Source organism: Aulonocara sp. 'chitande type north' Nkhata Bay, linkage group LG17, assembly GCF_057382095.1.
Source record: "Aulonocara sp. 'chitande type north' Nkhata Bay isolate Kocher_YH1m ecotype deep benthic linkage group LG17, A_spYH_male_GT1.1, whole genome shotgun sequence".
NCBI classification, from domain to species: Eukaryota; Metazoa; Chordata; class Actinopteri; order Cichliformes; family Cichlidae; genus Aulonocara; species Aulonocara sp. 'chitande type north' Nkhata Bay.
This window is the reverse complement of record NC_141360.1, coordinates 40,523,954-40,549,914: the sequence shown is the minus strand read 5'-3', so window position 1 is coordinate 40,549,914 and position 25,961 is coordinate 40,523,954. Positions and strand designations below refer to the sequence as shown.

At 42.6% G+C, this 25,961-nt stretch overlaps 1 protein-coding gene across 4 annotated transcripts in view; it reads right to left on the bottom strand.

Moving 5' to 3' along the window:
- fcho1 (FCH and mu domain containing endocytic adaptor 1) overlaps positions 1 to 20,833 on the bottom strand; it is a 63,589-nt gene extending 42,756 nt beyond the window's left edge. For 3 of the 4 annotated variants that reach the window (XM_086269355.1, XM_086269352.1, XM_086269354.1), the window contains exons 1-2: positions 20,704 to 20,833; positions 4,851 to 4,901 (exon numbers count right to left, since the gene is read on the bottom strand). In XM_086269355.1, coding sequence (XP_086125481.1) covers positions 4,851 to 4,877 — 27 coding nt within the window. In that variant the 5' untranslated portion in view covers positions 4,878 to 4,901; positions 20,704 to 20,833. The other variant, XM_086269353.1, reaches the window with a different exon arrangement.
- Between the last annotated feature and the right edge of the window lie 5,128 nt (positions 20,834 to 25,961).

Here is a 25,961-nt window from a genome sequence, read left to right as displayed (position 1 = left end):
GTTTAGGACCAGTTGACCTTTAAAAGGCCAAATCTGTGCAACAATGTGGATCCATTGTCCTTTTCTGTCAGGTCGTCACACTGTCATGACGCTCTGATGGCAAAGGCAAAAAACCTTTTTGAACATGGTCGTGTTGTTGAACTGCATAAGCAGGGTCTCTCGCAGCGTGCCATCGCTGCTGAGGTGCACCGTGAGGTGAACAACGGAGTCTCAGGAGGTGCAGGAGCGTCAAACGGGCGCTGGCTGTGTCCAGACGTTGCAGAGAGCGTCCCTCGTGACTGAGGGCCCTCGTCTGTGTGGTAACCACTGGGTTTTTAACAGGACAACGCTACAGTACACAAGGGACTTCCTCCAGGAGAATAACATCGCTCTTTTGGACCATCCTGCATCTCTGATCTAAATCCAACAGAGAACCTTTGGGGAAGTTACAAAAATGGACGCTTCATGCGGCCGTCTTGGAGAAATGCTCCCTCTCACCTCATGGAAACACTTGCATCAAGGATGCCGCAACAAATTTTTGAAGTGATCAACAATAACGTTTTTGTTTTTTAGGTGTGGTCCTGAACTGTTGATCAGCTGTAAAACGGCCTGTATCAGTTTAAGCGTTGTCGTCAACGAATCGCATGCTCAAAGAAATGTTTCGTCTCTCTCCCGTTTCTTCTTGTTGAACCTTGTTAACATCCAACCGTGCAAAATAAGACTTTTTTGCCATTTTTCAAGTGGTCTTAAACTTTTTATCGGGGCTGTAAAACGATGCTAAATGGTGCAACTTTGTAGGTGATGGCATCAAATCAAATGTAATATTTCGTTTATAAGCTGGGAACAGACTAGATTGAGTTTGTGCTGCGTCAGGACTGTGAGGCGCAGAGGCACAAAATATATGCAACCTTCAAGATCACTGCGATTTGAACTTGTTTGAGATCAATTTGAAACCTTTTTATCTTTAAGATATCAAACTCACAAACTTGCCTGTCGGGGTGACGACAATAGCCCATATTTTACATCATCATTTAAAAAAACAAACAAACTGTAAAGCTTACTCAGTTAATCCATATTAGAAAATATACTTTGTTAAATAATAAATTATTTGAATTACATCAAAAGGAAAGAACAACAACAAACCATATGAAATTCTTAATTGGGAAGATTTAATGGCGACGTATTCTGCCAAAATTTAAGCTCCATATTTTGCTTTATTTTTGGACTCCAGTGAAGTAGCTCTGCATGATTCGCAGGTCCAAGTAATCCTTATTTATCTTCCTTATTCTGGGCCTTTGTGGAGCCGCTCGGTTCATCCACTGAAATAAACTATTTTAGCTTCTCTACCTTTGAGGCAAAGGGAGAACCAAGAGAATAAAAACTGTCTCAATCCTTTGGCACACTCGCAAAGTGATGACATCTGAGAGCCAGCAAACGAAATCAAAGCATACTGAAGAGATATTTTATATTCTATATACCTCGATGATTATTGCTAAGTGCGATTACGTTTCCTGGAACGATCGAGCGTGACGAATCCTTACAGAGAAACACATTCTGTTCCCAAGACTTAGCAGCGCCTTAATTTGCTAAGGATGCACTTAATTACAGCCGGTACGCTTCCTCCTGTGGACCATAAGCACAGCTTTCATTCAGTTAATGGGAAAGGACAGAGTGCTATGAGGAGGCTTTGTGAGTGGCTGTGAATGTTCTTGAGCCAAACAAGCCGAGGCTCTGTGTGTAGCTCGTCCCCGAGTGGCTGTGCTGCCTAATTAACTAGAGAGTGGTTTGTATTTCAAAGCCATTTGGCTCTGAAAGCAGGCTGAATGGGAAATATGTAAAGACACACAAGTACGTCACCTCATTTGTTCTTTAGATTTTGCTTTTCTACTTGCCTGGCTGTAAATCTGCAGTTCTATGTTCAGCACAAACACACAAAGACAATCGACAGCTCATATTCACCAGTAAAGAAAACACAAAAGCAAAGCAACACTACAGCTGTAAGAGACGGACAGATGAGCAGGAGAGGTAATAACAGCTGCTTACAGTGGGCTCAAGTTCAATAAATCATCATTAGGGATGGTACTGATAAGATTTTCACGATTCCATTTTCGATTCTGTTTAACGATTCGATTCTTTATCGATTCTTTTTTAAAAAGGAGAACACTAAAGTCGATCAGCTCAGAACTTTGTTTTTTATCTTCTCTTTGAACAAGATAGAAATGTAGGAGTAACATGGCCTTACAAACCCAGCAGTGAGATCTTAAGAGATCCAGCCTACGGCTCTTCAATGGGGTGTCACAGGGTCCCCAGGAAAACAAAATGTAAATGTAAAATAATAAAATAAATATTCTTCTGTAGCAATAACAAAGTATAACATCAATTATTCTGTAGCAATTACACAAGAATATCCAGTAATGTCCCTGCCTACAATTAAACACATTCACTTACTGAAAATCATCTGCTGTGGCAAACGGGTGCAAACCTTTGACCACAAACTGAGTCACTGCTCGGTGACATCGTCTATCCTGGCCTGAAAGGAGACGCTACCAGCAGACTGCAGCGAGAACTGCCAGCATCTGAGCCAGACTCTGTCTGTCTCATCATGGTCACTAAATGCACAGTAATGGTTTTGTAATAAGGCAGATCGCGCTAACATAATATGCACTGTTAGTTGATTATTGACCTGCCGCATTAACGGGAGAGGACGTGCAAACGTTACCGCTGCTGCTGGTTGAGATTCACGAGTCCGGAGCGAATTAAAAACACGACATTCATTTAAGGTCATCGCGTGTTTTGTGAGCAAATGCTTTTGCATGTTCGTAGTGTTTCCTCCCTTAAATGAAATATCTACTTTGCAAGTACTGCAAGTTGCCCTGTTGTCATCCGTTCTCGTAAAGTAAAACCAAACTTTTGAGCGTTTGAGCCGCCGTGTTTCCTGCCAGGTAAATGACGCTCCGCAACGTGGTGACGTCATTCGGGGCGACTGGAATCGATAAGGGAATCGTTTGCAAAAATGGCAAACAATTCCAAGGAATTGAAACAGTGGGAACCGGTTCTCAACAAGAACCGGGTTTCAATACCCATCCCTAATCATCATGGGGTGAAGTTCAATGACGAGGTTCTCAAACTGCCTCAGTAATAAGGCTGCATGCAAAAATAAAATACTGTTTAATACCAATATACAGTTTCCAAATATGGGTGGTGTGACCGCACAGGGATTCCAACCATCAGCAAAAACCAGCTTCCTCTGAAGAATCACTTGCACTGAAACATAAAACAGACAACTGACTACTAAGTCAGTGATGGGAAATGAGGCATGATAGGAAATAAGGGGTGTGGCTACAGTTAACTGTACTACTGGACTCCCCCGTCCGTGCAGGTTCTCTGGAGCTATAAATTAGTGGCTTTAGATGGGTCATTTTTCTTTTCTGGCCCTAAACCGCACGTCGGCTCAATGAACTAAACTTCGAGAGTCTCTGTTATAAACTGTGTCTTCTGCACCTTAATTGAAAGTCTGGAAATATTAGTTCAATGTGCAAAACTTTTCTGTCTGTTAGGCCAAAAACTAGGGCACACCTGAAATAGATGTACTAGGTAGGCTGGGACAGAAGCAAAGAGGAGGACAAAGAGAGAAGGAAAAAGCTGTCAGCTGACAAAGTCACAGAGGCATGTGGGAGACTTTCACTCCTGTGCTTCGTACATTGGTGTAAGACTACTAATGAGGCCGTTATTCACGGAGAAATTAAGCCAATTAATGCCATAATTAGTCATACTAGTTTTTTTAATACTTGCAAAACCGAGTGTAATCTAACCCGAGCTTATGAATCCTTTCGCTGTCAGGCTTTTAATTACCCTGTTTTTTCCTCTTACATGTCATGTTAGAGGATGATTCATGACATGATGTATAGTTAGTGGCGGTGAACACACAAGGCGAGACGCTGTAAACACCTGGCACCGGCTCGGGGAATCTGTTAAACGAAGCGTTTGAGTTTTTGTGTTCGCACAGTTGTGGTTCGCAAACAGACACAAGACCTAGATTTTGGAGGACTGCACGGGAGCACGTCTGTGGGCGACTTTTGCCGCTTGTTATCTGAAGAGAGACGTGTCCACAGACGCCTGCACGTTAATTTCTGTGTGCAAAGACAGATACGGGTGAAATGTGAAGACTGAAGGGAAATAACATAACTGGACTTTTCCTTGTGCAGCATTTTTTTGCATATAAAAATATTCAGGTTCCCACCAAAGATTTTGGATTTTGATTTTCCACCAACAGATAAATCGCCAGGACTGGGACAAACATATTTATAGCTACTTTTTTTTTTTTTTTTTAAAGTGGGTTTGAAAAGCTTTTATTTTTCTTTATAAACCAGCCAAAAGTAAAAGGAAATGCAGAACAGATGAAAAGAAGTGACAGGGAGAGTCATTCAACTTGCAATCTCTGACATTCACCAGAAAAATGTGTTTTTTAAATAAAATAAGTTTCCTCAAACCAAGTTGCCAAAAATCACTGATGCCCATCAACAGCATCTGCCACATAACAGTTATTTTAAATAAATAAAGTCTTAACATAATAACTAGTAACTGCGAGTTAAAAGCCATTCATCACCATCATCTCAGCCTAGAAGCAGAATTTAAATGAGACTGCTTGAAAGCTGAGATCTAAATAAAAGACTGGTATCTATTGGTAACAAGCACTTCCTGTTTGTACCTGATGCACAACAGAGAGGCACGACTGTCTGTGGAGAATATGAATGAGAAGCTGGGTCAGTCATAGCTGTGATCCAGCTACCACAGGTGACCAAGTTCAGTTAGAGATCTTTGCACGTGCCCTGCAGCGTTACTCCATTTAAAGAGGTTTTCAAGACACTTACCCAGAAGTTGTTCTGAAATAATGCCATCTTCACTCAGAACGTCACAGCAATCTGTAAGAAAGAGGGAGAGCCGCATTAGAGAAAAGTGTGACGTCTAGATTCTCTCCCCCCCTTCTCTCCACATGCTGGAGAGGAAAATGACCCAGAGGATGTTTTGTAACTCTATAAAATGTGGAAATGTCAAAGATTCTCCTCTGCCCTGTGACAAACTATCAAAGTGTCAGCAAAACGCATGTAAACGATTTCAGCAAAGTCCAGCTTTGTAGAAACTCTTGAGACACTTTGAGCGTAGGAAGGGAACTCCTGAGGGAGAGCAGAGAGGAGCTTCACAGATGACTTCAAAGGATAAATTCAGAGAATGAAGGGAGGAGGGGTGACACGGGAGAGATGGGGGAGGAAAGAACGGGGAGGAGAGAGAGAGCGATCGATGGAGTGAACGAGGCAGAAGAGACCAAGGTAACCTCCACGGAAAGAAGAAAAAAAAAAAGACGTGCATGTGCTGCACTTCATCGCAGCACAGCTACTGGTGCATTTAGGTTTGAACATGCATGCAGCAAACACTCTGCTTATCTGCTCAACATTTCTGGATTGCAACAGTTTATTACAATTTATTACCGACACACAAGCCCTGTCACACATGCCAACGCACGTCTGTGCGAGCGGTCGAACAGGAAAATCAAAGATCGCACGACATCAGAACAACATGTGACCCCCATCGCCTCAGAGCTTAAATACGACTTGTCGTGCGTCCACCGTTTTCACGAGAGGTTTATTTTTAATTTGCTGGTGACAGGAGGAAGTGCACTGCAGCAGCAGAGCAACATGCACCTTTTAAGCCCCTGCATACAATCAAAGAAACACAAACACTTTAATGCAACGTGTACACAAAGCATCCTGCCCTTTGCAAGAGAATCCATAATGGGGCAAGAGTTTCCCCAGGGCTCACGCAGGGTTCCTGTTATCTGTTATTCTGCTGACTGTGTGTGTGTGTGTGTGTGTGTGTGTGTGTGTGTGTGTGTGTGTGTGTGTGTGTGTGTGTGTGTGTGTGTGTGTGTTGACAACAGCCCTCTCCTTCTTTTGGCACAGATTCAGCTCAGTCCTGGTGACCTGGCATAAGACAACAGCCACACATGCAGAAACCAACACAGCAAGCCCTAGAGTGTGCATGCACGCACACACACACACACACACACACACACACACACACACACACACACACACACCTGAAACTCCTCACACCTCAGTAATTAGCTCAGCAGCAGGACTGGAGGCCTGCAGACAGCTTTGTGTTGGGCAGAGGAGGAGAGCCCACAGGAGGGACGGAAATACTGCGGAGCAGCAGCTGCACGACTGATATCAATGCTTAGTGTATCGATTTCCAGCGAAACTACACTTTGCCAATATTTTCATATCTGCTGTACAGTGTGGAAACCAAACAAACTCCTGAAGATGATTAATGACCGACTACTGCAGCGCTGCCACCGTAAGATTCATCATCTTTGGCCTTTAATATGGGCGGAGTCAGCGGTGGAGGTCATACACCAGCACATCAATCAATTTATTTAATAAAAACCCAACAACTTCTCGTCAGTACCTCAAATGATTATCACTGGCCAACCTCGATATTTATAAAACGCTATCCTAACCTTTCAGAGAAATGCTGGTCCTCGTTGTCAGAATATTTTACAGGTTTTAACCCACTACTAATAAATCCTGCCTGAGCAGATTTCCACGGCAGCCGTGCAGCGGGACGGCAGATCTGACCAGAGCACCAGATGGTTTTTAGGCAAGCAGAAAGGGGGGCAAAGGGAGCACACCAGATAAAAACAGACGCGTCACAAAGACACCGAAACCTGCTCGTAGATCTGAGTTAATTACATATACTTTTAGCTCTAATCCTCACAGTCCTGACGCAGCACAAAGCAGAGGCACAAAGACACCATACCCACGGTGCTGGCATGTATAGAAGTAGCTGACATCCAGCATTCTCCGCCTGGTTCCAACTAAACGTTGAGCTGAAATCAGCTCTGGGGCAAACAGAGCCCTGGGAAGAAGTGGGACACTCTGTGACCCTGATTCCTCAAACTCCAGATCATTTTTTATTCAGGAAATAAATGTGGGCGCAGTTTTTGGTCCTGCCATGTGCAACATCTACTGACTGCTCGCACAAGCAGCGAACATGCTGAAACGCGTTATGCACCGATTAAACGCTTGACATTTGGAAACGTGAGTTGCTGTAATATCACAGTGTGGGTGTGAGACTCACGCCTGACACTTTCTTATGACATATCGATAAAGTTTCACTGATCGCATCTACTGAATGCGTCGTGTTGAGCAGGGTGCAGCACCACCGGACCCACCCGGGATTGAAAGCTGCCGACTTGTACAAACACTTCTCAGTTTCTCTCCAGACTGTAGTGAAGCTTGGAGAAAGTAAGAAACAACCAGAAACAGAGACCGTTTGCCTTCACAGTAAAAGCTGTGCACACATTTCAAACTTTTATTGTGAAGGTGAGCAGACACCGTTTCTGGTTGGCGTCGCACTTTTCGCAGTTTCAATGCAGAATAGCGAGTAGTTTACGAGTGTCTGCAGACACGTCAGCATCTTCCGTGCAAAATACAGGCAACTCCAGGAGTCTGCTGGCAACCACAGCGATCGCAAGGTTTTCAGTGCAGCGCCGTACACAAATCATTTCACACTAGTCACTGCGAGCAACCTCCAGCAACCACTCGTCAACTATTCACAGCTTGCAAAAAATTCACTGACCAGTCTTGTGTCCACTGTGGGCGGGGCCTAAACCTTAGCTTTACCTGACCATGTCAGTAAGAAGGCAAAAGTCCTCTGTGTCCTCTCGAGTGACTTATATTACTGGATACTAGTAGGACTGTAGAGTACAGTGAGAGGAGGTACAACTGTGCACCCTCCTCAATAATGGTTCTAAACCTAAAAATCATATAAATATATAAGATCATCGCACGTTTATAACATTTCACTAATGAAAAGCATGCTGGGTAATGCTAGGCAGTCAGGTAGCACGACAGTCTGTGAACAGCTGAGCAAACTGTAGCGGCAGATCAACAGGAGACCAGAGATGGATCAAAGAAACTTGTGACAAAGACAGGAGCTGCGTCTGCTGTCTGCAAGTTCCCCGGCTTTATAAAATCAGACTCTGGCATCTCGTCCACAAACGCCAAGGGGAACGAGGCAAATCTAACGGATGTTTTTCCTGACAGAGCGACGTGTCCGTGTGAAGTTCTGCTGTGGAAACACTGACACCAACGGGCCAAATGTTTTCTGTTTAGCAACAAAAGAAGCCACCTGTCAAGGACCAACGTTGTAGTCATATGTCGAACAATCATGTGGTTTTATTTTATTTTTAATGTTGCCATTAAAGAGCGTTATTATTCCACACAGTCCTTATACATTTATAAAAGCTCAATTATGCAGAAATCATGTTAATTCTAACCTCCTTCGACTTTATGAAGCAACAGTCTTAAAAAATACTGTGATACAAATTTTCTCATAGTGTGAAACACTAAAGTTGGGCCACAGTTTCCAAGTTTTTTCCCCTCAACGAACCAAACTTTGTAGAATATGAATGTTTGGTCACTGATGCCGAGGTGATATTAGGTTAAATATTAGGCCGCTGGATCTGCAATAGTCAAACCAAACTAACAGCAATATCACGATCTGCTGCATCCAATATTTTTAATTTATTTGTGTTAGTGTTTTATTATCTTGGAGGATTGCACCAAAATATGTGGCAAAATTCAAAAATAGGCAACGGTGCTCATGTTCTCAGATTCCTTCAATCTCGTCCTGCTCTTTGGGACAATAAAGGTGGATTAACCTCCTGAGACACGAACTCTTCCACAGCAGCAGTTTTAATTTCTCTTTGATATTTGGGCTGATTGGGACCTGATGAATGTAAAAACAAAGAATTACCAGATTTATTTTTTTTACCTAATTTTTGTTTCTAAGAAAAATGAGAGCCACATATGAGGATACTCGTTTACAAGCTTGATAGAACAGTAGCAGCATAACGTCCTCGTAACTGGATATCAGGCCCATGTAGAGCAAAATTGAGTATTTTGGTCTAAATGACCCAAAATGTGATGTAATAATATATAAATTAACAAATATTTACTCTGAAAATTGGACTGATTATCCACCAATTAAAAACGCACTGAAACCGTTTACATGCCTTTTTCTGAGAAACATGCGATGAAATTATTTTTAGAAATGTTTTTTTGGCAGAACTTCAAACGGCCTTTCATCGGCATCAGGTAATTCTGTTTTCTACACACCCGATCAACCCTTATTTTTGGCGTTGGCACTGCAGGCCGAAGACGAGCAGATGCAGAACGGCAACACAGGCAATGCAACTAAAACTAAACACGAGGAGGAAAATATATCTTTAACAGCCACACAGGGAGGAAATGCAGCCTTATCAATTAAAAACACTCTAACCTCATCTTCTGCCACCCTCACACTGCCTGACAACACGCAGACGGCTGCCATGAAAAATTAGGCCTTTAAAAAGCAGATGGGAAGGAATGAAATAAGGTCTCATACAGGAACAAGAACTACCCACAGCAGGATATAAATGATGCATCCTCTCCGCCCATACTAAGCATTTCAGTTTTTATTTCCTTTCCCTTTGCCAGCGATGGCTCTACTAGCAGACGTCTCTCTGACAGGAGGGAGGAGGGAAGGAGGGTAAGGGAAGGTCAACCCAAACTCCCGCCTCCTCACCACCTCCACCTGCCTTTCTCCTTCCTTTGCTTGAGAGGACAGAGGAACGAGTCCCCACGTGTCTCCTCGCGCTTTCAGACACCGGCATCCTCATCTGGCTCAAAAAGCAAAATAAAAATGGAACTGGGTTAAATGTAATGACACAGTTGAGCATAAAATAAAGATGCCCTGCTAACCTCGGAGGAGGCGCATTTGTCACAAGCTCTGGGAGCAAAGCAGGTGTTAAAAAACGAGGCAAAGGAACAGAGGAAAGGAAGAAAAAGGACACGTAGGCAAAGTGTGACTAAAAGATAAAACAAACGAGCCACAGCACAGAGTCGGATCGGTGAACAAACCTTCGAACAGCTGAAGGACGGGAAGGAAGCAATCAGTAAAGGTGTCAAAATGATGCTTTTCATCATCTATTAATACCAAACGAGTTGTACAATCAGAAACAGAAACCATTATAATCTCTGAATACTGACGAGACTTAATAACACCGGCTTTTAAACTGGACGAAATGGGAATGACAGGAAAATGTTGTCTCGAAAATAATCACCAGAATTATTTCTAATGAACAAATGCGTGAATTCATTTGCCAGAAACAGCAGTCAGACTTACTGCTGTTACCCAAGTGCAGATGTGAGACGCAGTGTGAGAGAGGACATGGGCAGGCGGACCGAACTGATGAAGCGACCGGCGTCGGCTGCACTGCGGAGCAGCTCCGCTGTCCTTCGCTATCAGTTTTAAACCTGATTTGGTGAAGTGTGGAGGAGAGCTCATTTTGTGTCACCGCCACCAACAGACTCCAGCACTGCTCTGCCACATCTGCCAATGGGATGACTCACTACTGAGGACAGTAATTTAGAGCGAGACATCAGTGTGGATGTTTCCTTCCATCATATCAAACCTGTGGGCACTGACCTGTAAAATCGAGTTTCATTACAAAATATTCAGACTTTGGATTGTATTTTTTCCCCACTTACTTTCTTCATCATTGCTAACAGAATGACACGTGGAATGGGACTACATGTTATATAAGCACCGAAGAAACAACTCATTAACTAATCAGCTAATACCAAAAATTATTTCCTCGCGTAGTCTACCACCTTTAGGGCCATGTGAGCTGTAGCCTAAGCAGAGAAACGCAGACTTTAGCAGCTCTACTCTGTGAGGCTGACATATAAATTGACCACTTTGCTTTTATACTCAGCTACCTCTTCAGCACAGTCCGTCACTGCTGAATCACACCAAACCATCTATGATCCATCACCCACAAACAAGAACCCGAGATACCGAAACTTTTGCCGCCTTTCTGCCGCTGAGAACCACGGTTTCAGACTTGGAGCTTCTAAATTTCATCACCAACACCTCACACTTGGCTGCAAACTGCCCCAGTGCTAGCTGGAGGTCTCTGTCTGATAAATCATCAGCAAAATGTAGAGAGGTCATCCCAAGGCCACCGAAGCAGAAACCCTCTGCTTACTGGCTGTGCCTCGAAATTCTGTCCACCAAATCTTCGAGTGGACAAAGAGTTGGCCCGGTCTCGCACAACCACGTGAAAAGTGCATTATCCCCCCCGGATTGAAGGAATCTCTTCTCCAGCACCCTGGCAAAGACCTTAAAGGGAGGCTGAGGAATGTGAGCACACGCTCAGATCCTCCTTTTGTTGTTACAATGTTACAGAGGAGTGTCAACCAGGACAGAGGCAGAACAATTACTGATCAAAGGAACTTTTCACATTTCTAATGGACGCACAGCTACAGAGGGACATTTTTAATTTAACATGAGCACTTTGACTTTTCAACACTAAAAACGGTCGAAATTGTCTGGTGCATTTGCTTTTGTAGGTTGAGTTTCAGCTTAAAACAAATTGCTCTGAGAAATAATAATTAATTTGGGAAGTTTTCAACAATAGTACTACTACTTTTACAGACAAGAACATTTATCACAGCAGAGACACTGATACACTTCTCTTGATTGATGGACAGTGGGGGGGGGGGGGGGCTCTGTGAGAGGAGCGGTTCCTGTTTTAAAACTGCAATGAGACAGAAGAGACCCAGAAAGCTGCTCCGATACTCAGCTATACAGATGCATTCACTCTTTGATTAGCAGTTTAACAGTTTTCAGCTGTGCTGACCTGATAAAAAAGGCTGTTTCCAATGATCAGTTATGATATAAACACGATAAACTTGGATTATGTTAAAGAGTCTCTGTAAACAAGAGTTTCATTCATAACATTTCTGGTTAGTTTTACTGTAGCATGCTGCAGTACTGCTGGGCCTGTTGATGCTGCAAACCATGACATTCAATGCTTTTATAAGGCGTTGTATGAACGCAAGTACGCAACACATATCACATTATAACACGATGATGTTATAAGATGCCTCATTCAGCTTTTGTCGATATAAACGAGACGATGTTGTGAAATTAAAATGGCATAATGCAAAAAAAACAACATGTCGCTAAAAGCTTTCTGACAGAACAACTTTGCTTCTCACTTCTCTTCTTCTGTCCTACAGCAGCTCTGATGTGGAGGTTTTCCTCGGTGAATTATCACGCAGACTGAGTGCTCACACCCAAAATGGTAGGGAGCTGTCGCAACGTCACTGTTTGCATGGATGATGGGCCCAGAAAATGTACCAGTGCCAAGTTTGTAGCTCAAATCCTGATTGTGTCGGAGGAGATTGTGGACAAAGAAACAAACAGAGAGAGATTTCCTGTTTTACAGTAAGGATAACAAGAATAATGAGATGACTAAATGACCACAAACCTTTGCACGATACAGTCTATGACAACAATATATTTACGAGGGCGAACCCAAAAGTAAGGTCTCCTATTTTTTCCTGAAATAAAACAACTGTTTATTTTCTATCATATTTGCATCATTTTAAAGGTTGAAGAATTATTTATTTTCGGTCGATCATTTTTGTAAACGCTGTGACAGTTTTAGGATGCCGCTATGACACCAGGCTGTAAACTCTCTACAACACTTGCAAAGTTTTTTACATCCATGCATAGCTGTCCGTATACTTCCATTAACTGTCAATGAATTTCAACCGCTTCATCACCTTTTTGGTTCAAAAATCAAAATAACTGCGCGATGTTCCATTTTCAAGATTGAGCATCCCAGCGAAGCCGCGCATGCTTGTTTGGGAGGAAGGACCAATCACAACAGTGGGGCCAACAGCCGTACGAACAGTTTCTCTACGTCTTTGGAGACCTGACTTTGGGACTCTCCTCGTACTTCTGAGAAACTTAAACCAAAAAAATATTTCACGTCTACTTGAAAAAACAAAACGAACTTTTCGTAAGTTCATCGTTGGACCGACTGCTTTAACTTTATGAGTCTAATAATAAACATTCAAGCAAATGACGTGCTCGGATGCTGGGCCGCCTTCAGGACTATTAGGATTTGTTGCAAATGGAAAATGTATGGGCATTAGTATTTCAGCATGCCGGCTTAATCTCTGGCAATTTGCAATGAGCGTTTTCATGTCTTGCTGATATCCTTTAAACAAACTCATTAAAGTGACTGATCACAAAAACAAAACAAAAACAGACAGCCGGGCTGCTTCTTGAGGCTGAAAGATTGGATCAATTGTCCACATGAGACCGTGATCTTACAGACGTACAAAATCCTCTTGGTGATTCATTGCTGGTCTATTATAAGAAAACATGATTGCTACAATTATAGACAACTACCTCAGCACCCACAAATTGCTGCCCACCAAACAAATGAGTCAACAAAAGTGTGCTAAAGCAGAGCCTGAACCCAACAATCAGATCGCTGTCACTACCGTGACAGAATTACACCCTGTGTTTAATGACGAAGCCACACTGTGCACAGCTATTCTCTTACAGTGACAAACGCGCTGCCTGCTGAACGTAAGCACAGGCAACGACCGAGAGCAGAAGAGAGAAGCGGAGAGACGGCAAACACAATAAACAGGAGGAAAGCAGCGAAAGAAAAAGCAGAGTGATAAACACAACCCGGGCTGTCAGCTCCCCATTGTCCCGGCCTGAATGCGCTTTTGTTACTGCAGCACACAGCTCCAGTCGAGTCCAGTCTATGACAACGTGCCAGGCGAGCATCACTTCTAAGCTTGGCACGACCAGCTGCGTAAGGCCAGAGCCGCTCATCGAGCGCTATGCACGGCTAGAGAAGATGGCGTTTTTATTTTTGTTATATTCACATTAGGGGTGGGGGGAAAAATCGATACTGTGTAGTATGGTGATATTTTGTTTGCTAATAATGTATCGATACAGGGACGGCAGAAATCGATATTTTGTTACAAAAAGGTTTTTGTGCTCTGACTTCAGAGCATGTTGATCCTTTTTCTGAGCAAGAATCCTGACACTGTCCAAATGTGTTTAACCTTTTTTTGGCAGCAATAAACATGACAGTTTACTTATTTTAATTTAAGACGTGTTTTATTTTAATTACGTTTAAAACTTTTTTATTTAATGTAAAATTATATTTTGTTTTAATTTACTTTCAAATTCTTCAGTTGCTGAAGGGGCTGCATAGTTTTCATAAATTGCATAGTTCAGAATAGCTATAATTGTACCAGATGGTTGCATTCAGTTAAGTTGGACTAGACTGTAATACAAACCGTTCAGTTTGTCAACGATAAAACTGAACTGAGAGAAAGACTGAGTGTGAGACTTTGATATTAGATAAAATGAATATTGATAAAGTTTACCTTTATGTACAGAATCTGAATATCGCAAAATATTTTTAAAAATTGCAATAATATCGTATCGTGTGTTAAGTATTGTGATAATATCGTATCGTGGGATGTATGGTGATTCCCACCTCTAATTCACATACGGCGTTCAGGAAGTGCTCTTTAAAAGGACAGCAGTGGAGGTGACAAGACGACTCTTTGAAGGGTAAATTAGTCAGAATTGAGTCATTTTTGCTTCTTTATGGCCTAAGGTTGCAACGAAAAACAAAGAAAAGCAGCAAATCTTTACATGTAAGAGTATATCTTAACTTAAAAAAGCTTTGTCTATCAAAAAAATAAAAATGTATATAAAACCAGTACTACTGCTGCTGGGAAAGCATCTAGAAACACTTTGGGGACATTTATCAAAAGAAATGCGAGTCCTCTACTACAGCGGTCCCCAACCCCCGGGCCGTGGACCGGTGTTGGGCCGCGAGAGTTGAGGCTCGGGTGTGAAATTTATGGTTTTCAGGGTTTTTTAACGTTAACTCCGTTTCCCTGGGTCTTTTGCCGCATTGTAGTTGCGCGTCTTATTTTGAAAGAAATATTTACCCGTTACCATAGCGACCAGAGAGCATTAAGGGGCAGAGAGGAGGACGTTACTGTCAGTGTTGTTGGCACATTTCAGGTGGACGCTGCTAATAAAGTTACACAATTGCAAAGTGAATTCGCCTTTATTGTTATATTTACAAAATACCACGGTTTTTGTCGTGGTCATTTTATGTTGTTGTATTTATCCGCGACACCTTAAAGGCCGGTCCGTGGAAATATTATCTGACATTAAACCGGCGCAAAAAAGGCTGGGGACCGCTGGTCTACTATGTACCCGGTATCACACTCGCAAAGCACGTGAGACTTGGTAAGATTAGGTGACATGGTGTAATATTCCTTTATATTGCAAACTGTACCAGTTAAAGCGCACATATTACAGGTGTGGTACTACGCTCAGTCATCTGAGACCAGTCCGGGGTGTCGGGTGATCTTTAAAGAATAGTCAAACAGTCCCGGTGAAAACCAGTTATTTTGTCTTGGATTACCACTCCTTAAATTGTTTGTTTTGTTTGATCAGCAGCTAAAAACATATTTACAGTATCAGGTACAGGAAAGAGTAAATTCCTCCTCCTGCAACCAACAACTTTTAGTTGTACTGCTCGACACGTTTCTTCATTAACAGAAAAATGAAACATTTTAAACCACCACCACACATAAAACAGCCCAATAAATACACTTGTATTACTCTAAACTACATGAAAAGACAACCTGTCACTGACTCAGAGTTTCCCTTCTGGTGGCTGGTTTTAGTTTTAATCTGAAGTAATTAAAATAATCTTAAATTGAAGTCACTCTCCGTGTTCCTGTCATTTATTTTAATTCAATGCTTCTTCTCGCTCTGCTGAGCGCTCAGAAACAGACCCGGGCGAGAGCCGAAGGCGCGAGCTCAGTCCTCCATCCTGCCTCGGGACCCTCCCATCTGCTACAAGAGGAGCTTGGCTGGACTCGCTCGTGACCTCAGGCACAGGTCGTGGTTTTAGATACATTTTTTATTTTATTTTAATCTTGCTTTCATTCAAATTTCTTACATGTAACTCCAACTGCTTTAAAAGTATACAATATTTTACATAAAATATTTTACTGTAAAATAAAGAGCAGCTCAGAACTGAAAGTGTTCTCTTTATTACAAAAGAGCTTCACTCGACTGTTTCCTGTCTCTAGGTCTTGCCCTGCTTGGCAAAGACAAGGGAAGGCCTTGCGGTGCTCCAGCCTACATATGAAAACACACATGTATAATTGATCGTGTGGCTCTGTGTGCACATGAGCATTTTTGAAAGGTCGAGCCGAAGGACTGTTCAAACAGGTTAAAGCATCAGTTCAGTGCAGGCATCTGGTGCTTCCAAATTAAAATGCAGAACAGGGAGCTCTTTTTATTTGTCCTCTTCTGCCTGCAGGAGGAAATACCAGGTTGTAACGGAGTGTATGTGCTTCAGTAATTGGCTGTGTGCAGCAGGTGAGAGAAAGTGCGAGTCAGCAATGTTTGAGGGAGTCATGAGAGGTTCGGGTACTTTTTCCACTGCCTGTATTATCTTCTCAGGTGGCCGGCTTACTCACTCGCTGTGGCTGCATAGATAATGACCAGTAACTACTACATATCTCACCTGGAATGATCCCTAGGTGCCCATGCTTTTGGTCTCCCACAACAATTTTACTGCGTTTGCTGTGCTGTTACACTGCAAAATACACAGAGACACTGGGAATCCTACAAACGAGGCTCATCTCATGCACCACCTTCCTCAGATAACATTAGCGGAGCAAACATTCACTAAATCGGCTCAAACAAAAAAACGTACAACACACTTATCTGGAAAAAGCGACCTTCTAATTCAGAGTAAACTAACGGCTCAGTCACGCGAGTGCAAGTGGGAGAGCAGCCTCCCTCCACCTACACAAAATAAATAGATACATAAATAAAATAGAAATGATATCTGCCTGATTTCTTCACATTCTCCAACCAACTGCAACCTGTGGTGACCTCGTGTTTGTCCCAAGCTTGAGGGTGCTGCACACTTATGGCCCCTTTTGATTAAGTCAGTTCGATTCCATCTTATTTACATGGTGGCAAATCAGAACAACAGTTGCCTCAAGGCACTTTATAGTGTAAGGTGAAGATCAACCCCCCTTGGGGAAAAAATTTGGCAAAACTGGGAAGGAAAAACTGCCTTTCAACAGGAAGAAACCTCTGGCAGAACCAGGCTGGTGAGAGACGGGACAGAAATAAATAAATAAAAAGGCAATTACGAGGGGATTGCACGAATAATGGTGTCTGACTTGGACCGAATGCAATCAGTCTCAGAGACAGAGCTGAAGATTTTCAACACTTACTGTCTAAATTGTAAGATGCATAGATTGTCAACATGTTGCCATCAGTCTATAGCAGGGGTAGGCAACTCCAGGCCTCGAGTGCCGGTGTCCTGGAGGTTTTAGATGAGTCCATGATCCATCACAGCTGATTTAAAGGGCTAAATGACTCCTCAGCATTTCTTCAAGTTCTCCAGAGGCCTGGTAATGAACTAATCATTTGATTCAGGTGTGTTAACCCAGGGTGCGATCTGAAACCTGCAGGACACCGGCACTCGAGGCCTGGAGTTGCCTCCCCCCGGTCTATAGGAATCACCTCAAGCTAGCTGATGTTACTCTGCTTATATTCCCATAGAACAGGAAGGTTAATCATCATATTGGAAAATGTTAAAAATCCCAATAATATCATATTGTGTGGTGTCTGGTTATTCCACCTCTTGTAAATACAGAAATCACCTGTTAGCCAACAGCTCTCCAAACGGTCCTGTAATGATCAGTCCTGGAGCACCACTATGTGAATACATCAGGGCATTTTTATATCCAGCGGTCAGTATTAAGTGCTTCGCTTAGCAGCAGTACGTAATATTTAGACAAAACAAACAACAACAAAAATAAATAAACAAATAAAATAACTGTGAAAGGACTAAATGTAGCAACACAGCTGGTAAGTTGGCAATGACGAGAAGAACTCGCGTTGCCAACTTATTCACTGTTCAGTGACATCAGTGAAGGAGACGGAGCCAGGCAGACCAGCAGAGACGGTTCGTGTGAATCCCAGACTTAAAATCACAAAAAGTCAAATATTTTATACGTGGAAAACACAACAGTGGCAGAACTGTGTCACCGTACAATATTTATCCATCTTGCACAGCACCTGTCCAGCACTCAGACAGACTTTCTGTCTTCAGCTGCTCCAGAGATACTGCAAAGCCTTACCAGGCACGTAATAACATCTGTAGGTTTGTGTGCGTCTTGAAAGATGCAGTGTTTCCTCACGCACGTGTGCATGCACGCACACACATGCACACACATGCACGCACACACACACACACTTTTACGCTGAGTAACTTCGACTCATTGAAACACTTTTGTCCATCTGTCTCTGATTAACAGAATCCAAGTCTATGTGAAACTATGAATTTTCAAGCGTGACCTTCACCTTGATCCATTAGGTGATGACTGTGTGCAGGGCTCAGTAAAAATCACACAATACTCAAGGATGAGTAACAATTCTGGTTAAAATTGGAAAAATGACACCTAAAACGACAAGTATGACCTTGACCTTCAACACAGAGTGAAGACTCCGTGGGAAGAGCAGAGATTCTTTGCAACCGCCGTGATATAAGCCTTCGTCACATAATCAGCTAAACATCAGCATCTTCACAAGCAACTACTCAACGAATGCCAACGTAGCTGATTTAAGACTCAATCTATGATGATGCCAGCAGTTTGACTGAACACAGTGCGCATGAATCTAGATATCATACCGACCTTAAGACTCCCAGAAAGAAACACACCGTCAATAACCAAAATAAACCCACAACATCAAACGGCCTAATAAAAATGACAAACTTAGACCGCATCGTCATTTATGTTGAAACCAGTATACGCGTCCTTCTACATCGAGATCGAACTTTTGGTCCATGTGCAATCAGATTTTTAGGCAGAGATCGGTGCGGGGGTGTGAAAACACGCAGCTTAGTGAGCGAATGAACAGCGAGCAATCAAACGCAATCCGTTCTAATGACGTCTGTAAACAAAAGAATCGAGAAAAGAAATCCATTCCTCCCGACGCTGCTGCATTATACTTTATTTAATGATAGTAAAACACCTCCTTTCAGTATTTTCTCTGCATCCCACTCACCCTGACTCAGAGTCAGGAGGAAACAGAACCTTCTCCTTGTAGTCAAGGCACAAGGGAGAGTGTTGTTTACCTCTCATATCAAAAGATCCCAGCAGCCTTCAACTCTCAACTCCTGCCACTTGGTTTCAAAGACACACGGAGAAAGACAGCTGTGCTACAGTCTGAGGTTGCAAACACTGCGGCTCACGCTATACATGCTTGCAAACTAACATAAAGTCATGGCGAGAATGTCTATCAGTCAAACGGGGATTTCCACACAATGGTTTCTTTGGTGCAACCAGACAGTGGTTGATTTGCACCTCAAAAGTGATGCAACAGAATTAAATGAGCCTTTACTTGCACCTGAAGGTGTTTCACATGATGCATTTCCAGAATCAGGCAAAGTGGATTCAAGGTTAGGCTAACACCACTCGAGCTACCTTTATTTGACAGCAGTCAACAGAGTGACAGAGAGGACGTGGAGCGAGGGGGTGGACCTGATTTACATGTGGGTTTGCTTGTTTACCGACAATCAGGACATTATGAAACTGCCAATATGTATTTTTCTTGAGTTGAGACTGAGACTCACGACAAGCTCCAAACATTACACTCATTGTGAAACTCTGGGCCAACACAAACATTTAACATGATAAAGTAGTCATTTGGCCACCGGCTGATGCTGATTTTTGTCGGTCCAATATTTTTGTTATTTATCTCCCCATCTGTCCAGGAGAACTGCCAAGTGCTCTTGCTATCATATTTGCAGATAACCAATATGAGTATCAGCTGATTTCCATGTTCTGTTGATATCTTGCTGCATCTCTCAGTTTAGTGTCTTTGAAGCTACAAAACAGACATGCAAACTGAAATGTACCTCACAGCCCAGAGAATATGTCCATATTGCTTAGAAGTATTAGACGAATTCCCTCATATGTCTTTAAGTTAGGTGTCACTCGGTGAAGCCTGACACACTTCTAAGAACTGACAGAGGATATCTAGGACAAAACATCTGCAGTCAAGTCAGTGAAGCCCCACAGCGGGTGTGTGATCTGTGATGTCCAGCAGTTAAACCCAGGACTGGTTCTGATCCACCTCGCTGGTCACGCACATGCAGCTGATATTAGCAGCTGCTTTCAGGTTATCACAGACAGACCTGTACGAGCATACAGTATTTTAAACTCTTAAACGCCAGTACCAATACCGGCCTATAAGTCAAAGGTTTCCATGATTGCATAAACTTGTCTAGTAACAATCATCACAACGACAGACAACCTGCTTCAGCATGCAGGAAACCCCATCGAGCAGTTCAACTCCCAATAACAACCCTGTGGCAATAAATTCACTCAAATGACTGCAAAGTAGCATCACAGAGCAGAAACAGCCTCTCAGTGCGAGACAGGATATTAAACACATTTATGTTAGCAGGACCAAAAACAAAGTGTTTCTGCGGAAACATTAAGATAAAGCTCAGCTTCTGGCCATAGCTTACTTACATTTTATACCCACGTACTTGTCTCACCCAAGTTTCTCCTTCAGCGTTAGCTGGATTTCCCTCGCTTCATATGTCAAACAAGCGTGTCTACTACTGCCCGATATTTTCAATAGCGGTGCACTAGCGCAGTCTTTCTAGGCTATTTCTGCCTGCAGAGAATGTCACAAAGGAAGGCAGGAGGAAAAGGAAGAACGTATCACCTGCACGGAGTTTTCAGACACAGCTTATCGTACACTTTCCATCCCCGGGCTTTCAGCGGACCCTGAGCGGTTTGACGTTAGTAGTAGAAATTCACCAGGCAGTTTCCAGTGTGAGCGCAAACTCCCTCCCAGCTCAGCGCTGATTGGCTACTCCTCCCTTCAATCAGAGAGGAACGCGGAGTAGGCATAGCAACCACAAGAAGGCGGGTTTAATAGTGTATACCGGCAGCCCATTGGATCACTTCTCCACAAAATCGAGAATATACAATTTAATAGGAACCTGAACCCTTTATGCGTTTGTACAACAAATTCAACAACAGCTCGTCAAAGTTCAGCCAACGAACAACTGAAGCATTTAAACGCTGATCATTTCTGTCTTTGTTCTTCATTCTCCATCAGCGTCGCCTTTGAAACTTTTGAATGGGAAACGGTAAATATTACCACTCAGACACTTTTCTGTTTCCACAACAGATGTTGCAGCTGTTAATTTAAACTTAAATGAGCTGTGGGCCCCTGCCGGCACTGTCTTCTCATTGGAGGGCCACTTTGGTGTTCAAGTAGTGCAAAGAAACAAACAAACAAGAAAAAACCCACAAATATTTCTGAAAATGTGGTGTTTTGGTTGTTTTTTTACATTTCAAATATTGTATAACAGGACAAAACTGCAAACATTTTACACACACCAGTACCTCATGCCCAATGAATAAAGCCAAATGCCAATATAGTGAAGTGGAACTTTTCTCAGGAAAAGCATGTTTGGGATGTGTCCACTTAGAAATTAATAATAATAATAATTGTAAAACAGAAATATCCTCTGGGTTTAATTCTTTCACCATGGCTCCTTTATTGAGATCAAACCAACATTTTAATTCATAAATCCACTGGGAGGTAACCTCCAAATTAACTTCCACGTATTCTCATTGAACATCTAAAGAACTTTCAAGTTAACTGCAATGTTATTTTCCCAAACTGGTTAAACAAATGAGAATTTTCCTAAGAGGTAGGCCTTAACCACGTCTATTTCTGTTGTTTTTGAAGTACCATATTCACTAGCTACCTGACTTTGGGAGAGACTACCCTCAGCAGTGCAGTGGGAAAGAATCAGGTGGAAAAATAGAGACTACTTTAATCAACCAGAGACATCAGGTACATCCGGGCATGTGCCCAGAATACCCACTGGATAATCTGGCCCAGGATACAAGAGTGAGTGTCTGCAGCTGTCTGTATAACATGGTGGCGGCTCTGCCGTGGTTTGGGGCTGCATTTCAGCCAGTGGTACTGGAGCGCTTGCATTAAAGCATTAAAACTGATGTAATTATGAATGCTGAAGAGTATTCTAAGATTCTGTTGCACCATCTGGAAAACATCTGATTGCCAACAGCTTAATTTTTCAGCATGACAATGACCCAAATACACTGCCAATGCAGTTATGCAGTCATAGATTGGCCTCCCCAGATCCCAGAGCTCAACATTATTGAATCAATGTGGATCATCTTGATCAGAGAACAGAACAAAAGTCAGACAACATCCAAAGAAGAGCTTTGAATGTCCTTCAAGAAGCCTGGAAAACTGTTCCTGAACACTACTTATACCAAACACTGACTCATACAGCCTTACTCTACTTCCATGGACGTATGCATATATTTCCACTATATTTCAAATCAATGCATCTATTTTGATTTTCATGGAAATGTAAAGAAATCAGGACTGGCTCAGGGCTTCAATCATTTATCATCTCATGTCACCATCAGAGTAAATCTTAGCTGTAGCACAGTTAATGATGTCTGTGATTTAAAAGAGAATATATTTTTTTTGTAATAAGAATTCTCTGCTCTAACTTTAACAAGTGTTTAAAAAAGCAGTGATTTACAGGTTTACTAGCCAGTAGATCATGAAATAAAGAATTAACCTTGAAAGATTAATTTTAAGACATTTCCAGCCTGAATGCATGAATGAGTGCAGCAACCAAAATATTTTTTCAGCGGGGCAGGTGGCAGAAATATATTAACCCTCATGCCAGCCTCCTAATGAAAATCAGATGGTGGAGACACTGACAGAAGGCTTTCAGCAGGTGATGGTTTCAGGCTGACTGACTGCGAGAAGGTAAAACGAGTGTTCTCCATCAGTTCCTCAGTGAGGCCTGTAAGATACACATGAAGCTGATGGAGAGGGTTAAAATAGCAGTAGACTGCTGATTTTTTTCAAAAGATAAGGACACAACTTTATTATATAAACATTCAATACAGTTCTCAGGGTTAAAAATGGTATGAGGGTGTAGTTGTGTCTCATTTCAACACGGCCCACTTCTGCAATTAAAAAAAAAATCTACCCATAAATGTGAACTGCAAAAATGCAGGTCCAGACTCAGCATGGCACTGCTCACATGGGGTCTGTAATGTTTGTGCAGCAAGAGAAACGTTTGTCAAATTAAGCCGACTGCAAGCAAGAATGAGCCAAGCAGGGAGAGCAGGAGTTATTTTAATACACAGGTGTGTCCAGACCTGCTGAGAGATGCATCAGGGAACAGCAGCCCTTATTTCTGCGAGAGGCATGAAATGCATAAAAGTGTGGCGTTGCTTTGGTTGATGCCCTCACCACATGCAAAGCTGCTGCCACTCACTGCTGTGCACCTTCACTTGCCCTTTCTGGTGCTGTTATACATCAGACAGGAGCAGTGAGGGTTTCTCTGCTGGAGGCGTTGATGCTCGATTCAACGATTAGCGGTGCAATATTGCAATCCACACCGGGTGCAGGAGAACATCATGTCAAAAGCACTGAAGTGCAGCTCAGCTTTAATGTTAGAGTCAGTGCTATTTCCTGTGAGATGGTTAGATTAGATCACTTCCACCTTCACAGTTTGCACGAGTCGACAGCGAACCACAAAGTCACGGAAGATATTTTAAGATGTCTTAACGTGAGACATAATAAACAAAATGTACATCACGTCGGGCATTTTTCACGCATGTGTTGAGAGAAAGAGGATCTGCAGGATGCTGGCACAGAAGCTGTGCGATCGCTCTTTTTGCAAGCAGTGTGACTGCCATTTCCTCCTCTTCCATCTGCAAACACAAATGAAACGGGGGATAATTATCAGAGCCTTTAATCCCCGGCAAAATCTCACAAATAAAATGAAACGAGCTGTTGAATTTAATTACGTATCATCAATCCCTGCCACCTGTTGCTGTGTCTATTCTTATCCCGCTCGACTGTCGCTTCTGACACCGGCCGATGTGCTCTCATTTGTCTCCCTCTAAAGGCTCTTTGTGAACATGTCCTCACTCGTAACATTAGTACTCTTTAAAGGATATATTTAAAGGCGCTGGAACGATTTCAGATGGCACATAAGGGAGTTTCGTCACTTCATGGCCATTTTTCTTTCTGCTGTCTACCTAATTTGGTCTGTTTGAAATGGAGTTTAACAGGAATTGAACTGAAACAGACTCAAAGTGATGGCCGGACACACCGGTTGTTGCATTATTTCTTGTTTGTTTATTTTGCATTCAAATAGGATGCTGCTCTGCTTCTAGTATCTAGCGAATGAGGTCCACGGTATGGCCACAGGCTCTGCATCACCTCTCCTCCAGTGCTTCTCCCTGCTCCTGCTCTCAGCAGGCACTTTCAAATCAGCTTAACTCCTGCTTGAACAGGCAGGCAATTAAAGCTGGCGAGACAGAGGACGGAGACCACTGCTCAAAAAGCACACGCAGACAAAACAAACCTTCTTTCCCCCTAAGTGGTCCTCCGAACTCCCCAGGAAACCCAGAGCGCTATCTATCCATCTGTGGTAATAAGTGCCTTGTGCCACGTCTCAGTGATATCATTGCCTTTGTCTGGCTGTCCCTCAGGGCTGGGATTGTGTCTCTCTGTGGGCCCTGTTGGCCTGTGGAGAGGTGTTGCAGAGAGATGGCTGCTCATGTCTGTGAAGAGGAAGCGACATCTGTTGGTAAAGGAAACTCAAAACGCCTCTTAGATTAAATGATCATTTTTCTTTCGTTGCTTTCAAGAACATCCACCTATTCATGGATACTTTACCTACTTTATGTATTATTGTTTCTGTGCTTATTTTTTGGATGAGACAAGGAAGCAGATCCTCTCCCTCCATCTCACTCTATCCCTACCATCCTCTTCTGTCACAGCAGGACACGTCCTCCTTCACTACAGTCTTAGTCTTCCTCTTTCCTCCTGCCGAGCAGCCTTTAGCATCCTTTGTCTAATATATCCACTTTCCCCACTCAACCCAGGCTGTCCCTCCGTCATACTCATTTCTAATCTTATCCATCTCGCTCACTTTTAGCATCTTTGCCTCTGCCATCGGTGTAACTAATTAATTTGCTGCCCATCCAGATAAATTATATATTTTTTTACTCAGTTCTTAAAGGTATCACATTATTGGTTTCGATGCCCTGCAGGAGGGCTACATTTCTAAACTAAAAACAAACCGCACTCTGAAATAAGGTTTAAGAGAAGATATCTCTAACGCTGGAAACCTTTTAACCATCCAACCAATGTTCCCTCTAATGTTTCATGTGTCTGAGCGAACGCACAAACTCCCTGAGCGGCCCCATGGACCACTGTGAGCAGCAGCAGACGTGTGCACTGTGGTCACGCCAGCATCCAATCCATGCAAGTTACATGTTTATTAAAATAATCAAATTACAGCATTTATGTTAGACTACTTTTAATTAACTGCTTTGGCCCACTTACAATGAAAATGCACTACACACTGACTACACAAGATTTGCGCTAACTTCGCAAATCTCTCACATCTCAAACACGCCTTCACTCCTAAAACTTCCCCCTTCCTAAACAACTAAATGTCATGTTGCCATATCATTTTTGATTGGTCCACATGGTACATTTTTCCACCAATAGGAAAGGCTGGAGGGTGTTTTTGTTTTTGCTCACAGGCTTTTGAGCGTTTTCCTTATCAAACGCAGTTTTTACCGTTTCTTCCTGCAGTAAATATAAACAACGACAGTATTCAGGAAGAAAACCAAACATTGCAGATATTTTTATCATAACTCTGGTTTTACGTGGCCGATCAACACAGTTTAAAAACTGGTATAAAGTCCACACTTTGTCCGTCAGTTGTTCCGTCTGTGGCTTGGACTGTGGGATAAGGTGGCATCGTTCTAATCCCATACGGGAGCAGCCAGTCACTCACTGACTAACACTGCAAAACAGAATTGTTAAAGTTTTAATTTTAATTTCAATTCAGGTAGATTTTTTTTTGTGCGCAACGCAGATTTTCTGTGCGC